Source organism: Macaca fascicularis, chromosome 16 (assembly GCF_037993035.2).
Source record: "Macaca fascicularis isolate 582-1 chromosome 16, T2T-MFA8v1.1".
In the NCBI taxonomy this organism is placed as follows: Eukaryota; Metazoa; Chordata; class Mammalia; order Primates; family Cercopithecidae; genus Macaca; species Macaca fascicularis.
The window spans coordinates 49,068,446-49,084,564 of record NC_088390.1 but is presented as its reverse complement, the minus strand read 5'-3'; the positions used below and the strand labels follow the sequence as shown (position 1 = coordinate 49,084,564).

At 50.7% G+C, this 16,119-nt stretch overlaps 1 protein-coding gene across 40 annotated transcripts in view; it reads left to right on the top strand.

The window, feature by feature from the left end:
• Positions 1-16,119, top strand: part of MSI2 (musashi RNA binding protein 2) — a 432,504-nt gene that overhangs the window by 378,402 nt on the left and 37,983 nt on the right. The window contains exon 11 of one of the 40 annotated variants that reach the window (XM_045376059.2): positions 82-1,480. The exons of the other annotated variants lie outside the window; for them this stretch is intronic. Coding sequence (XP_045231994.1) covers positions 82-122 — 41 coding nt within the window. The 3' untranslated portion in view covers positions 123-1,480. Of the gene's footprint in view, positions 1-81; positions 1,481-16,119 lie in introns of those variants that run through there. 40 annotated transcript variants of the gene reach the window in all.

The window sequence follows — 16,119 nt, the reverse complement described above, 5'->3', positions numbered from 1 at the left end:
CCCTGCTTCCTCTCTTTTCCCTGCTCTGAACTTCTCATTTCAGTTTAATCTGTTAATTTCTGTTCTTATTTCACTTTGCAGACTATTTGCCGATTTCACAAGACATAATTTTTATCAACTAGCTCTTAAGAGAGGCATAGCAAAGGGGTTTGCGACCATTTCTAGAGAGGACACAGTCCTGGCCTGGGCCGCCCCCGCTCCCGTCAGTGCTCACTGAAAGTCTGTCCTAACTGCCTGTTCGAATGAATGTTCTTTTTCTCATTTTTAATTCTTGGAAAAGACTCATGTCCTCATTTCTTCACTCAATTAAAAAAAGAGAATATTCTCCAGTCCCCTCCCACTTTGCTTCTCGTGTGCATTGTGACCAACCCCACTTCCCCAGAATGTAACGGGGCCAGAGGGAAACTTCTCACAAACTTCGTAGAGCCTCCTCAGGGGAAGCTAGGAAGAAGACATCAAATTTTTTTAAGTCATGACCAAACAGGCTTACTGGGGACATTTCATGGGGTGAGCTTTGAAGTGCTAGTGGTCCAGAGGGGTTGCAAATACGTGACTTGGAGCACCTGTGTCTTACGATGGACAGTGATAAAGGTGAACACACAGAGACAGACTATTCTCTTAAGAATGTGAAAAACCTAATCTGGAAGAGGAGCTATAGAAACACTATCTGACTATCTTTGTCTTTTGGGGCAGTGGCTGTTGCCATAATCACAAGCCTGTCTGTCTTCAAGAAGGGACAGTGGAGTCACCCAGGTGCTACCACATGGCAGGCACGGTGGGCACCGATCCACAGTGGGCCCCGCCTTCCCCAGCTTGCCTCCCTGCCCATGCTGGCCTGGCCTTGCCTGCTGGCACCATTGGGGTGGGAGAGGGTGAAACACAGGGGGCCCATCCTGATCAGGCCCCATCTCAAGGCTGGCACTCCTGCCCATCACCCTTGGAAGGATCTTTTCCCATGCCTGACTCCCACCATTTCCCTGACTGAAATACACCCACTCTCTTGGATTAATGACATACCGCTCAGTTGGACCCTCAAGAGTCACCGTGTTGTTTGTGCTGGTAGTTTGTGAGAAGTGACCTGCGCGCACGCTTCCATTTGATGCATTTGATGTGAGTGAATCCATACCTTTGAATGTCATTGTCCTCGAGACCCTACATGTGCAGTTTGGCTCATCTCATTAAAGATGCTTGATGTAATAATTGGTTAGTTTCCTTTTATTTTCCCACAGGCTTTTCATGAGTATTATTTTTTTTCAAAGAACAAATCTGTATGGCTTTACCCCTCCCCTCCCATATTTTGTTTTGCTATGAATTGCTTCGCTTTGGTGAACTTGTCCTAGTATGCTTGCCTCACAAACGTTTTAGCCATTGTGAATTTTCTTCATCTCTGTATATAGTTCATCTGTGCTTCTCCCTGATGACGTTTTATTTTTTTCCCCTGTAAGCAACCAAGGTAGAAAAATAAATTGTTTACCACGGACATGCTGTGTGCTGCCGTCTCTTGGCCTGACAGTGTCCTGTTCTCGCTCCGGGGGAGGTGAATGCACGGAATAACCAGCACCGATGACAGCCCTAGTGCAGTTTCTAAAAGCATGCAGACTCCCCCTGGCTGCCGCCTGTTCCCAGCCCTCCCCACTTCCTGGCGTCCCCTGTACTTGCTTGAGGTGGTCTGTCCTTGAGCAGAGCGGCAGAGCATCTGCATGCACCAGCTGCACGGTATCGCCCCGATGCTCCTTCCTGTGCCATGGCTCCCCTCTCGAGTGAAAATGCCACACGCATCTGGAGCCCCTCACATCTGTCTGTGCACTCGGTATGTGCGCACCCTTGCCCTCGCGCACACGGGCCTGCGTGTGGTTGTGCACGTGGCCTGCTTTCCTGACTCCCCAGAGCACGGCAGGTGGAAGAGGCACCAGTGTACAGTGGGAATGTTCTTAGCTATGAAGCCGGAGGACCTGGTTTCCAGGTCCCACTTGGCCACTTAGTAGCCATGTGGCCTTGAGCAAGTCAGGTACCCCTCCAAGCCCTGGAGATAATGAAAGTGCCTAGTTAGTTGAGTTGTTAGAATTAAGGGATAACATGTGCATGAATGTGCCTTGTAAGTTGGGAAGTGCTATAAAATTGGAAGTTTTAGAAATAGTGGGCGTTGATGTTCTTACTAAGTCAGCTCTCCACGGTGGTTTTCCCATTTTTATCCCCCATGATGGATCTGTCATCAGTGAAAGGAATAATACAGGATTCCTACGTGAAGCTAGAGACTTGCTAGGACTTCCTACCCACCCTCACGCCCCATCCTTTCTCTTCCCTCCTTCCCCATTTTGCTGATCACCAGGTACTGAAATAGGTACCAGGCATCTGGCATGAATAAGCTTGACTCCTTCAGATGCTCTTGGGCTAGCCAAGGGCGAGAGAAGCAGTGATAAGACCAATTGAACATCATAAGACAGGCACTTCGCTAGAGAGAAGGAAGGTCTGGCTAGGCATAGTGGCTCATACCTATAATCCCAACACTTTGGGGAGGTCGAGCTGGGTGGATTGCCTGAGGTCAGGAGTTCAAGGCCAGCCTAGCTAACAAGGTGAAACCCCATCTCTACTAAAACTACAAAAAATAGCCAGGTGTGGTGGCGGGCACCTGTAGTCCTAGCTACTTGGGAGGCTGAGGCAGGAGAATCGCTTGAGCCTGGGAGGCAGAGATTGCAGTTAGCCGAGATCGCGCTACTGCACTCCAGCCTGGGTGACAGTGAGACTCTGTCTCAAAAAAAGAGAGAGAGAGAGAGAGAAGCTCTCTATGCTGTAAGGGTGCAAGGGTGGGCTGCTTGCCCAGAGTGCCTTCTAGAGAAGGTGACACCAGAACTGGGTCTCAAAAAGCCAAATAGAATTAACCAGGTAAAGAAGGAAAGGAAGAAATGGAGGAAACGGAGAAATGACATGCTTAGACATTGAAGCAGATAGTTTTAAGAAAGAAGAGAAACACAAAAGTAACAAAACACAAAATAATAATGGACTAAACAAAATCAGAATTCATTTGTCTCTCATGTAAAAGAAGCCTGGATGTGACTCCATAATACTCATGGTCTGGGTTTCTTCTCTAATCTCATTCTATTCTCTTCAGCATAAGACTCCACCTCATACTCTAAGAAGGCTGCTCAAACTCCAGCCATCACATATGCATCCCAGAGGAATACATCTCTTCCCTTTAGTAATGCTTCTTAGAAGTCATGCAGGACATTTTGCTTAGATCCCATTGGTCAGAACTTGGTCACATGACCAGTTTCAGCTGCCTGGAAAGCTCAGAAGTGTCTTTTTTTTCCAGGTAGCCATGTGCTCAGCTAAAAATAAAGGATTTTGGTACTAAGAAAGAAGAGTGGAACGGCTACTAGTAGACACTTAGCAATTTCTGCTACACACCTGAGAGAGGAAGCATTGCAGGTCCCAAGGATTGTGAGTAGTTCAGTGCACAGGGAGCTTGCAGAAGCATCTTGGGTGGGAGGAGAACTACAAGGCTGGAGCCATGGTGGGCCTGCTGAGTCAAGTTTAGGAAGTTAAATTTGATCCCCAAAGAATATGAAATGCTTAGAGATGATTTCACATACAGAAGTGATGTGGTCGAACTTCCATAGTGAGTCAGAGGAGTTTGGAGAAGTGAGGGGCCATGAGGGTGAGTCTGGAGGATTGTCCCTTCTTTCTGCACCCCACCTCCTCTCCTCTCCGCACCCCACCTCCTCTCCGCCTCATCCTCTCTTGGCTCCATCCCTAGCTCCCTGCCTGGGGCTAGCTCGGGGTTCTTTGAGCCCTGCAGTTCTACTGGGGAGAGCAGAGTTAATATGGCCCTAACTGCCAAAAGGCCTCTGGGCCAATATTTTGACAACCAACAGTCGCCTCAGCCACAGAGCACTCGGCGTGGCCAGGAGGCCAAGCTAACATCTCATGGCTTGGTGCTCAAGCCTCCCTCCCGGGATACTGTGTGCAAACTGCAGGGGCAGCGCAGGTCCCCAGGCAGGGAGACCCTTCCCCAGCCTGCTGAACTTGAACTCTGGTTCTCAAAGTGCCAGTTTGTGCTCCTACCTCTTCAGCAACGGAAAACAGGTTTGCTCTCGGGTGCTGATGCTGACTGATGAGTACTGGCTTCCTGGAGCACTGGCTTCAGAATGATAGTGAGGCCAAGTCCTAGCTCAGCAGAAAGGACAGCTGTGATTAGCGATGCGGCCAGTTGCTGCACCAGGAAGAACTCACGGCCTGTCTGCCATATAGCCTGCCTTCTGTATTCCTGTCCATTGATGGTTCTTTGGTGCCAGGTGATTTTCAATCACTCTAAAAGATACGCGGGGGAGTGGGGAGGGTTGGTGTCTGAGGACAGAGATATGCTAGCTCAGGGATATCCTGTTCCTCTGGGGGGAAGCCGCCGTAGTCCATTGTCTGTAGGGCAGCTTGCAAGGTAAGCTTCAGTCAAGTCGTTGGGTCTTTGAGCAAAGGCAGAGGCTTAGTGGTCTGTCTTAGCCTGAGGGGTAGAGCTTGGATATGGAAATCAGAGTGAAGGGAACCCAAGTTCTCAGGAGATGGAGGAGCTGGCATAAGCAAGGTGACCAAGAGAGAAGCCTTGGCCTTAGGCAAGGGGCTGCATCCTGAACCTGCTGTCACCCACCTGCCAGATCTGTCCGGTCATTGACATTTTGCAAAACATTCAAAAATGCTGCAGCTGCCATGCTCAAGGCCTACGACCCCGGCTGGGAATGGTAACCTGGGCCACGAGGGGAGGCAACTTCAGAGCCCTTCACCCGCTCCTCTAGCCCACCCAAGTGGCAGAGACCTCTGTGGTCAGTCCCCACTCAGGAGAGGCGAGACCCCTGGGTGCGCTCAGGGAGCTGCTTCCTTCCTTGGTGTCTCCTGTGTCCTGCTCTTTCTGGCCTAGTTCAGTGAGAGCACAGAGCCCCCTCCCCAGGCTCTGCAGTCTTATCTGGGGAGGCGATTCCAGGCTTGCCTGGATGGCCCCTCATTTTCCTGTAAGTTGAAACTCCCTGTTTCCTGCTGCTTCCGTTTTTAAGGGGCTCTTTCCTCATCTCCTGCCCCAGAAATGCCCTCACTGGGACCCCTGACAGACCCTCAGGCTCTGCCTGGTGCATGCTTCTGGTTGGCTTCCGGAATGGAGCCCAACCAGTGAGCAATGGCTGGTTTCTTGCTAGTAGGGAAACAGATCTTGAAATATCAAGACAGGCTAGTCGGTTTCCCAGGTAGGCTGCCATAAGCACGGACTTGTGCGTCCAGGGACCCCAGCTAGATGTTGCAGCACTGTAAACAGAAATGCTCCCTGTCAAGGAAAGCCCTCCTGACACAGCGGCCCCCACACATCTGTCTCATCACCAGCCCTCTAATCTGAACATCCCTTCAGCCCTCGAGCCATGTCTCTAGGGATTACCCCTTCCCAGATTAGATCCACAGCCGGATTTCAAATCACAAGCCAGCTCCCTCGTGGCCAGCCCACTCCTGCACCACCTGGCCCTGTGTATACTTGGGGCTTATCCTCTCATTTGAATATTAAAGGCAAGCTTAGTCAGGAAAGCATGTCTGCTGCTTTAAAAGAAGACGGAGAAGTAAAATTCAGTGGCACACCCCAAACCCAGACCGGCCACGGCACGAAGCTCGTCAAGGCTGTGAATATGTTGCCATGTTCTTCCCTCGGCGTGGAAAATCAGGAGTTGACTCTATTCCCAGATGAAAGCAGAGCACAGTGCCTAATAGGCACTTAATAAACGTTTGCAGAAATGAATTGGAGCAATCTGAATTGACGAGAATTGTGGGTTTCACTTTCGATCAGCTTTCTGTGCCTCTTGAAGCTCCTCTGCATAAATAAAGGGAATTGTGACTAAGTGAGCGCTCAGCTCCCCATGGCACAGCCCAGAGCCCCGTGTCCTCAGGCGGGAAGTCAGGAGACTGAGTTCTTGCCCTTAGCTTGCCAGGAAAATAAGGCCATCTCTAGACCTCAGTTTCCCCATCTGTCAAATGGGGCTATTGATCCTTCCTTACATATTGTTGAGAGGGTTCATGGGACTGGGAATGATCTAGTGCTTTAGAAAAGGTTAGTGTCATGACCAAGGAAGGCAGCCTGGCCCAAGGAGCAGAGGGCCCCACCAGCTAGACAGGATGGCAGCAGTTGCAGTGAGGGAGGCTGCAGGTGACCCCACACCTCGTCCTCTGTGGACTGAGGCCTCGTGCCCACCAGATCTCATTTTCCCCCACCCCCCACCTGCTTAGGTCCCTGTACCACCAGCCTTACAAAGTCCCCATTAAGTCTGCTAGCAGGAACTTAATCACCTTTCTTCAAGCCCTTCAGTTTTCATTTCCATCAGCAAAAAGCAAGTGAAAGGCTGCAACTTAGAAAACAAAGCAACAACAAAAAACTATAAATTACTCAGCATGTGAAATTCTAGGCAAAGGGCAGTGCCAGGCCTGAGGTCTGGGCAGCTGGTGCCTTCTGACAGCCAAGGACAAAGCAGAAGGCAAAGGTGTGTCCATCACCCGCTCCTCTCCAGGCTGAAAGGAATCCTGCACAGAGACTTTTTTGCAGAGCCCTGGTCAGCTTGGATCCCCTGCCCCTGAGAGACCCCAGCCAACTGGGTCACTGCCTCTGCTCTCTGTCTCTTCAGTTGGGGCAAAGGCACATTGTCTGCAGAGAGCTGGAGACGGTCATCAGCACCCGACCTGAGACAGGGCCTCCTGGGGCACAAGTATGCTAAGCAAGGGTGCAGGGAATTCAGAGCCTGGAGGAGCATCCCACATGCGGCCAGATGTGTTCCTGAGTGATTGTAGCAGCTGCACAGGATGCAGAGGGAGCCATTGACTCTGCTGCTGAACAGCCTTCAGGAAGGGACAAGAACTTAGTCCATTCTGGTGACTGTAGTAGAGCACCATAGACTGAGTTGCTTATAAACAACATAAATTGGCCAGGCACAATGGTTCACTCCTATGATCCCAACACATTGGGAGGCCAAGGCAGGAGGTTTGCTTGAGGCCAGGAGTTTGAGACCAGCCTGGGCAACATAGTGAGACTCTGTCTCAGCAAAATATTTTAAAAATTAGCCAGGCATGGGGGCACACACCTGTAATCCCAGCTACTTGGGAGGCTGAGGCGAGAGTTCAGGGTTATAGTAAGCTGTGATTGTGCCACTGCATTCCAGCCTGGGTGACAGAATGAGACCCTGTCTCAAAAAAAAATATATATATATATAAATTTTATTTCTCACAGTTCTGGAGGCTGAGAAGTCTAAGATCAAGGTACCAGCAGATTGGACATCTGGTGAGGGCCACTTCCTGGTTCGTAGACTGCCATTTTCTTGCTCTGTCCTTACATGGTCTAAGAGGTGGCCAGCTCTCTGGGGTCTCTTTTATAAGGGCGCTAATCCCAGTCATGAGGACTCCACCCTCATGACCTAATCACCTTCCAAAGGCCCCACCTCCTAATATCATCACCTTGAGGGTGAGGATGTCAACATATAAATTTTGGCAGGGACATGAGCATTCAGACCATAGCGGGCAACATCCAAGCTGAGTTTTGGAGCACACATAGAAGTTCGCTAGGCAGATGATGAGGAGAGGGTGTTCCACCTCGAGGATCCGCAGGAGGCCCAAACACGGTGTGTCTTCCCTCCCTCGCATTCCTGCCTCCATGGATTTCCCATCGGGGGAGAGGCTGTCCTAGTACTTGGGCTGAAACAGCCAGACCACAGGTTTTGGCATTGGGAAGCCAGTGCCACTCTTCCCAGACCCAGGGAATCCCGGATATACACCTTGTGAGCCTGGAATGCTGACCCCACCTTTGCCATAGGAGGCTGTTCCCCTGCTGGAGGCTTTGTGCATATGGCTGTGCAGCCCCGCTGGGCTCTGGATGCCAGCTGGCCAGGGCTGACTGCCTTTGAGGTGGGAAAGGAAGAGGCAAGTGTAGCCTCCTATTCCTCCCACTGAGGCCCTGCTGCCCCACCCGAGTCTGAGCAGGTGCTTGGCTGCCCCCAGGGCATGCCTGGTTTTGCAGGGAAAGGTCTGAGGCCAGCCCCACAGTTCTCTTAGTGGTACCTGCTTAGGGATTCTACAGGCTCTCTCCTGACCCCCAGGACCAGCTTTGAAGGTGCTGGGATTCAGGTAAGGCCAGGAGCACCTCTCCCCATCCCTCTGTGTCTGTCCTGCCTCCTCCACCCATCCATCTCTCCATCCTTCCTTTAGGCGTTTAGCATATAGTCACCAAGCACTGTGTCACAGGCCCTGCCCTGGATGCGGGGCACACAGTGGTGAATGAGACGTGGACCCCCACCTGCTCGTTGGGGACAGAGCAGCAAACAGGATTCCACTCTAGTGGAAGGACCCAGGAAGGCTCCTCTGGTCCAGAGGAGGTGGAGGGAGCTGGGCAAGACCCTGTTTCGAGGGCAGCACATCAGGGCAGGAGGGCACTGGGAACCATCAGTCCAGCTGACCAGCGCAAGCACTGGGGCTCCGGGCTCCACGTTCATGCCTGTGGTGACCACCTCACGGGGCGATGGCCACACCAGCTGCTCCTCCCTGGCCCCCGCAAGCCCTCACCTCCTGCTGTCAGATTAACCCACCAGAGTCAAGCCTGCACTTCAGATAAGACGTACCCCATCACTCACAAGCGAATTATCAATGCTATCTATTAAAGCCCTTTGGATGTGAAATGCCATGTAAATTAATAGGGTTTTAGAATAGGAAGGCACCAAAGGGATTTCTCAGCTCCGCTACAGTTATTACCTTGGGCAATAATAATAAAAATAGAAATAAATGTTATTATTCCACTTACCGAGCAGCAGCTAACCGTCCTGAGCGCCCAACGCCATCATCTCACCGAATCACTGATGTTCACTGCAGCCCTAGGAGGAGGTATCGGTAACTGGGTTTACAGAGGAGGAAAAGGAGGCAGAGAGGGAAGTTAAGTAACTTGTCTTTGGTCCGACAACTAGTCAGTGTGGGAAATGGGATTTAACCACCATCGTGTACTGTTTTCTTTAACCTCTCTGGACCTACAATTCTTCATCTATTACATGGGAATAGTAATGTCTTCCTTGTAGTGTTGTAGCAAGGACTGACTGAGATGATGCAGGGATGCTCCGTGGCCATGAAAAGTGCTCAGATGGTCGCTAGTGTCGCGTTATCATTAGTGTAATGACTATTTTCTCATCATCAAAGCCGAGCCCTTCCATTTTACAGGTGAGGAAAGTAAGGAATAGAGAAGACTGTCCTCCTATCCACCTTTTCAACAAGGGCTGGAGGGTAGTGGTATAAACTACTGGCTGTTGACGTTTGTAGATATTTTTACACTAGCTGGTAAATGGCTTCTGCCCTGAGCCAAAGTGCCTCCCCACCATGCTGGGCTTTCCCCTAAGACTCCCTGACTGCTCCACAGTCTACCAGTAAAAGGATTGGTACCCAGCATGGCGGTGTCTGCCCTTCAACATCTGAAACATCGTCACTCAGGAGACAAAAGTGGTGGAACATCTAGGGGAGGGAATTTAAGATCACAGATGTTCATCTACTCATGGAGCTAGTGATGGGACCAAAGTAGGAAACTGCATCCAGGGCAGGGCCTGTGGCATAGTGCTTGGTGACTATATGCTAAATGCCTAAAGGAAGGATGGAGAGATGGATGGGTGGAGGAGGCAGGATAGACACAGAGGGATGGGGAGAGGTGCTCCTGGCCTTACCTGAATCCCAGCACCTTCAAAGCTGGTCCTGGGGGTCAGGAGAAAGCCTGTAGAATCCCTAAGCAGGTACCACTAAGAGAACTGTGGGGCTGGCCTCAGACCTTTCCCTGCAAAAGTCAGAGTGCTCGAGACTTGAGCGTTTGCTGTCCTGGTCGGCAGAGGTGAGGGCCATTGGATGGGGGTCTAGGATCCTGCTATGGCGGATTCATTGAAAAAGCGCATGTGGCACGAAGCTGGGGAGAAAGCAGGCGTGGAGAAGGAACCCAAAGAGAGCTTAAGATTTCAGGGTCTCAGCAAGACACCCTGTTGAAAGGAAGCAAAACTGTGACTCTCTCTGGCAATTGGGTGTCTGAAGTTTTGGGTACAGGGAGAAGTGTAAAAAGCATCAGAACAGGGAACTCTGGAAGGATCAATGGTCAGAACATTCGCAGTTTGTCCTGACAGCCATTGGTGGTAGATGAGAGAGTGGCTGAAAAGTAGAAATTGCCATTGTTATGAGAAGTTAGGGAAGAGGAAGGTGTGATGGGAAAGAAGAACTCTCCAGATAGTTTGTTGATGCCTCTTTAGAAGCTGGAATCCTTCACCTTGAAGGTCTCGGTCTGGGTCTCAGAAAGACAGGCAGATAGATGTTTGTTCTGTGGGGAAGTGGGTGTCCCTGGCCTATCGAGGAACCACAGGCTGCTGGCACAGGGTAGCAAGGGCTGGCTTTGGAATGAACTCCATGTGGACATTCTCTCCCTTGAAGTCTCGCTGGCCAGAGAGTGATGCTGAACCAAGTGTCCTTGTAGGGCCAGGAGCTGGCGTCAGAGCCCTTGTAATATGTCAGCCATTCCTGATGCTAGCCATCTGGCCAGCATTGCAGCGAAACCCACATCATCCCCAAGGCCCTGGATGGTCAGGCCAATGATGCCTGAGGCTGGAACTCTCCAGGGCCTCTGAAGTCAGGGATCTGTCCCCTGCCCTCATCTCAGTGGGTAGTAACTGGAAAGAATTACCTGTGTCTTGGTCATGTATCCAGGGACCAGCTCAGTAGTTTTTTTTAAACTGAACTGAATCAAAGTGGTGAGACCTTTGGGGGTAGGTCAAGATCATAGCTATGGGAATACCTCCATTTTCTTTCTCTCTTGCCAGTTGATCTTGGAGAAAAGGATTCATTGGAATGGCCACTCCTATACTCTCGTCCCTGAGGACTGAGTCTTCCGAGGGCTCCCTCTGTCTTCAAGTGGCATTTGGTGTAACCACACCCAGGTCCTTGAGCTCAGCTAGAAGACCCTAGAGCAGACACAGCCAATGCCTGGTTCCAAGCTAGAGGGGTCCGAGGCACAGGTCCCCCACCTTCTTCCTGGAAGAGTGAGCCACGGCCTCCTTTAGCCCAGGCCCAGCTTACCATTAGCCAGTTGTCTCTCCTTGGGCAGTTGATCTGTGTGCAGCCTGTCCTGGGACCCCAGTCCCATAAATAGAGCCCCTTTGTTGTCCACTGCTAGCAACTCTAAGCTCCATGAGGGCAGAGACTGTGTGTGTGTTGTTCACTGCTATGATTCCAGTGCTTATAACCGAGCTTGGCCTGTAGTAGGCACTCAGTATTTACTGAGAGGGCACAGGGCTGAGAATGGGTCTTGAGTTATCAGTTCTGCTGCGGCTCACTGCGGAAGTTCTGGGTGAGTGCAGGTACTGAATGCTAGGCCTCAGCCCTCTTTGGGGAGGGATTTAGTGATTCAGGGGTAGAACGGGCCCAGGGAGAAGGATACTGGGCCAAAGTCCCCAGATAGAGCTTTCTGCTTCCTGCCTCCCGAGAGAGTCGCAGGACACAAACTACCTACTGCAGTGTTCTCAGCTCCAGCTGCAAGCTGGAATTCCTGGGAGAGCTTTGGCAGTTTCTGTTGCCCTGGTTGCACCCCAGACAGATTATATCAGAATCTCTGGAGGTAGGGCCCAGGTTGTATTTTTCAGGCTCCGCAGGGGATTTCTATGTGCAGCCCAGGTGGGAAAGGTACCCTACTGGAAGAGGGGAGGCAGGAGGAATTGCTGTGGAATTCAGCTGTGAGCCTGGAGCACCCCCTAGGGGTGGGATGAAAATGCCCCCTCTCAGGGAGACTGGGGACAGGCATGAGCTCTCCCTCCACAGCCCACGACTCCACGTTGTTCTGGAGACAGGTTGAGGTTGAGACCAAAGCCCATTCTCAAGCTGCAGAATCTGTTTGCCAAAAACAAGATCCAACGTGGCAAAAGGCCCCGCTGTGGGCAGCCAGGGAAAGGTCTCTCCCTACTCCTGGTCCCCTGCTGGGTCCGGGGGGTGGGACAGGTGCTCCACTCCGCTTCCTGGGTGCTTCCCAGTCGCAGGGAACCTGTGGACAGACATACACCTTCCGCTCCTGGCTGGGCCCCCGGTTCCGCTCTTGCCTTTTCTGAGGATTTCTTTGTTGCTTCCCACGGGTGCTGCCTAACTTCTATTTTATGCTTCCACAAACCCATTCATCCGATCAGAAGTGCCCAGACAGAAACACTTACTGAAACCTCACGAAGGTTTGACATTGCAGTGCACCTTCCGTTTAGTCCTATCAGTCTGAAGAGTTACATACATATCTTTTTTAAAATTAAGCTAAACAGCAGTTGCATTAAAAATTATCTGGGGCAGTTTTGTGCCATCCCTGTGTTTTAGGAACTAACACCCTTAGGGCTCTTGACTTCGGGACCTCTCTCCTTTAGGCAACAGGACCAACCTGAGCCGCCAACCTCTCACCCTTCCCAGCAGACAGGCCTGGCCTTCACATTTGGCCCCTCTCCAGAGGGACAGATGACAGGTTCCACATGCCTGTCATTTTCCCAGCTATAGCTGAGGGCGAGGCATTTCCAGGCCATACACTCACTCCCCAGCACCCCCTTCCCCAACCAGCAGCCCCAACCTTCTCCTCTGTCCGGGGGTCCCCGCAGGAGTGATGGGTTGGTACCCTTGGGAATGTCAGACTTTCTCCCAAAAATATGTGTTTAAAACAGATTCCTATTTTAAATGCCAAGGACGCCAGGGTAAGTGTTTTTTTTTTTTTCTCCCAAATGGAAATACATCTTCTTTCAAACCAAAATATGACAATCTGATCATGTAAATGTGTCCCTTTGGTTATCAATTGTTCCTCCTCTTTATACCCTCTGTTCTGATCTGAGTCCCTTGGTCCTCCCATTCCAGACATGTGCCATCCACCTTTTTTCCACTCTCGCCCCTTTGCAGCCTCCAGCCACTGTCTTTCTCTGCGCGGAAGTCAGGGCTATGGATTTCCTTGGAAAGAACCAGCCCTGTCGCATCAGGCTGGTCTGCCTGGGAGGTGGGAGCATCCTGGGCCAGCCAGGATGACAGATGGCGGTGTTTCCAAACTCTCGTAGGACATGTTTCCTACATTCTGGGTGACAGTTTCTTCTTTTGGTTGCTTATTTTTTCGTGTTTGGATTCAGTGAAGCAACATTGGGTTTAGCCAAGAATGTTTGAACCATCTATAGAAATTGCTGCTGGGGAGATGCGGGCGTGCTGGGGAAGAGGGTGGAGAGTGCTTTAAGCAAGCACAACATAGGAAAAATTGTTTCGTAATGGACCATTCAGGGCCGGTGATGCATATTACGAGAGAGTCTTTTATAAAGATTCCCCTTAATCACACCTGTTGGAGCCAGAATTCTCTCATCTCCTCCTTGGAGAGAGGCACAGAGGGGCCACTGACTCATCCAAGATCACAGAAATAAGTAGCAACTGGACCAGAACCATTCCCCAGGCAGTCCACTCCCAGACCAGTGTCTTCTCAGACCAAGAAGGCAATGGGAGGCAAAGAAAAGGGTTCATGATGTAATACTTCCCAGCCCATGGGACAGAGGGCAGTTCCCTTTCAGTGGTAACTAAAAACAAAGACCCCAAAGCTCTCGCTAAATCAAGGATTCTCTGCCTACACTGTGCATCATTATCATCTGGAAGGCCTTTAAAAGAGCAGAGACCCAGGTCCCACCCGATTCTGTGGGCGGGGTTGGGGCCAAGGTTAAAGCTCCTCCAGGCTGGACGGAGACCACTGCACTGAGTGGAGACATCGCATTGGCTCTCACAGGGGACCGGCCACAAGAGTTAGCACCACCCCTGTATTCTCAGGAGCGCCTTTGCTTCTGCAAAGTGGAGGGGCTGGCAGACTGAAGATGTGTGCCACAATTTTACTTTTTTACAACCTTGGGCTGTACACTGGTGTCATCTGGGAAGTTTTTTGTTGGTTTGTTTGTTTTGAGACAGAATCTGGCTCTGTCACCCAGTCTGGAGTCCAGTGGCACAACGTTGGCTCACTGCAACCTCCGCCTTCTGGGTTCAAGTGATTGCCTCAGTCTCCTCAGCAGCTGGGATTGCAGGCACCCGCTACCATGCCTGGCTAGCTTGTTTTTATTTTTAGTAGAGACAGGGTTTCACCAGGTTAGCCAGGCTAGTCTTGAACTCCTGACCTCAGGTAGTCCTCCCATCTCAGTCTCTCAAAGGCATGAGACACCACACCTGGCCCTGGGAAGCTTTTAAAGGTCCAGGTGCCAAGGCTGCTCTGCAGAATCGCAGGGGTGGAACCCAAAACTCAGCATTTGTTAAAGCTTCCCAGGTGGGTCCAGTGAGCAACCAGGGTTGAGAATCAGCACCCATACAGAGCAGGGCGCTCCAATTTGCCATAGTTGTGTCCCATCTGCTGGATGAATCATGCTTCTGGACCCCTCCAGGGGCGTTGAATGTGCCCCCACTGGGGTGGAGGATCGTGGGGCTAGGGAGGCTGCTGCTTGTAGGCAGTGCTGCCTTTCAGCTGCAGTGTACCCAGAACAGTGACTCCCAGCCCATACCCTCATCCACTGCATCAGAGCATCCTGACCATCATCAGCCGATGCTCATTGACAGCCTTCTGTGGGGAAGACTCTGGGCTTAGGTCCTAAGTGGGACATGTGATTGAGTCCCTGCCCTAGAAGAGTTTGTCACCCGGCAAGAGAAATAAGATATGCACACAAAAATAACTGTGCTTAGGTAAGGAAGAAGCTGGTAAATGCCAGAGAAGCAATAAAAAGTGAGTGTGGTATCATATAATCGTCACAAAACCCCCAAAACCCAAAAGCACCGTTGACTTCTCACTTATACTAGATCTTCACAACTCCAAAAAGCCCAGCGAAGTGTCTCACCCACTGTCAGCCGGTGGGTGGCATCTTTCACTTAGATGAGTCACCAACCCCAGAGCTGTGTTAGCACCAACCTCAGAGGACTTGGGTTTATCATCCTTCTCCCTACAGACAGGCTCAAGCAGGGTCTGAGATGAAGGGACTTTAGAGGTCATCTAGAGGTCATCTGTTGCAACCTCTTTGCAACAGAGAAGAGTTACACAGGTCCCAAAGAAGTGAAGTGTGGCGTCCAACTGCACAGAAAAGCAGGGACAGCCAGGGCTAAAAACTGGGCTTTGAGGCTGAGCCAGGTGATTCTTCTGTTATCCCACTTGAAGGGCAGAGGAACTCCATTCTAGTAAGAATAGGTCTTCGAGTCTGACTCCCATTAAACATGACAGTTCTACAAGCTGTGGCGCTTGTTCATGCCTGGAATTCCACCATTAGTGCAATTTCTTTTTTACCCAGGCATCCTCTTCTTGAATATAAGGTTCCCAAACAGGAAGAGCATAATACATTCCTAGTACCTAAGTTCCAAGTGGCCAACCTATAGCTCTCAGGCCCTCTGAGATTTGATCAGCAAAATGATTTTCTCTTTTCTGCTGGATTTACTAACATATGGTAGGTATTAAGCCACCAGGGTCATGCCTGACCCCTTGACCCACTTGTCATTGTTAGAGCTAAACAGAATGTGTATTCTAATTTTGAGCTATGTTAGCTCCACTAAAATGATGCTATGAAGTTGGGACGTTATGAAGGATACCAGACCACTGTTATCGGTAAGAAATTCAGGCCAGGCATGGTGGCTCATACCTGTAATCCTAGCACTTTGGGAGGCCAAGGTGAGCAGATCACCTGAGGTCAGGAGTTCAAGACCAACCTGGCCAACATGGTGAAACCTCGACTCTACTAAAAATACGAAGAAAAAAAAATAGCCGGGAGTGGTGGCACACACCTGTCATCCCAGCTACTTGGGAGGCTGAGACATGAGAATTACTTGAACCCTGGAGGCGGAGGTTGCAGCAAGCCAAGATTGCACCACTGCACTCCAGCCTGAACAACATAGTGAGACTGTCTCAAAAAAAAAAAAAAAGTAAAGCAAAAAGAAAGAAATTCAGACCCCCTGTGTGCTTACTACCAGCTGACCATGGCTCCTACCATGGAGACAGTGGAACACCCCTGCCTGGAGAAGAGTCCTGTCTTGAAGACAGGGCTGATGGCTGGACAGAGACCTGGTAGGCCTCATCACAATGGCGGCTGTCACCTATTTTTTTTTCTC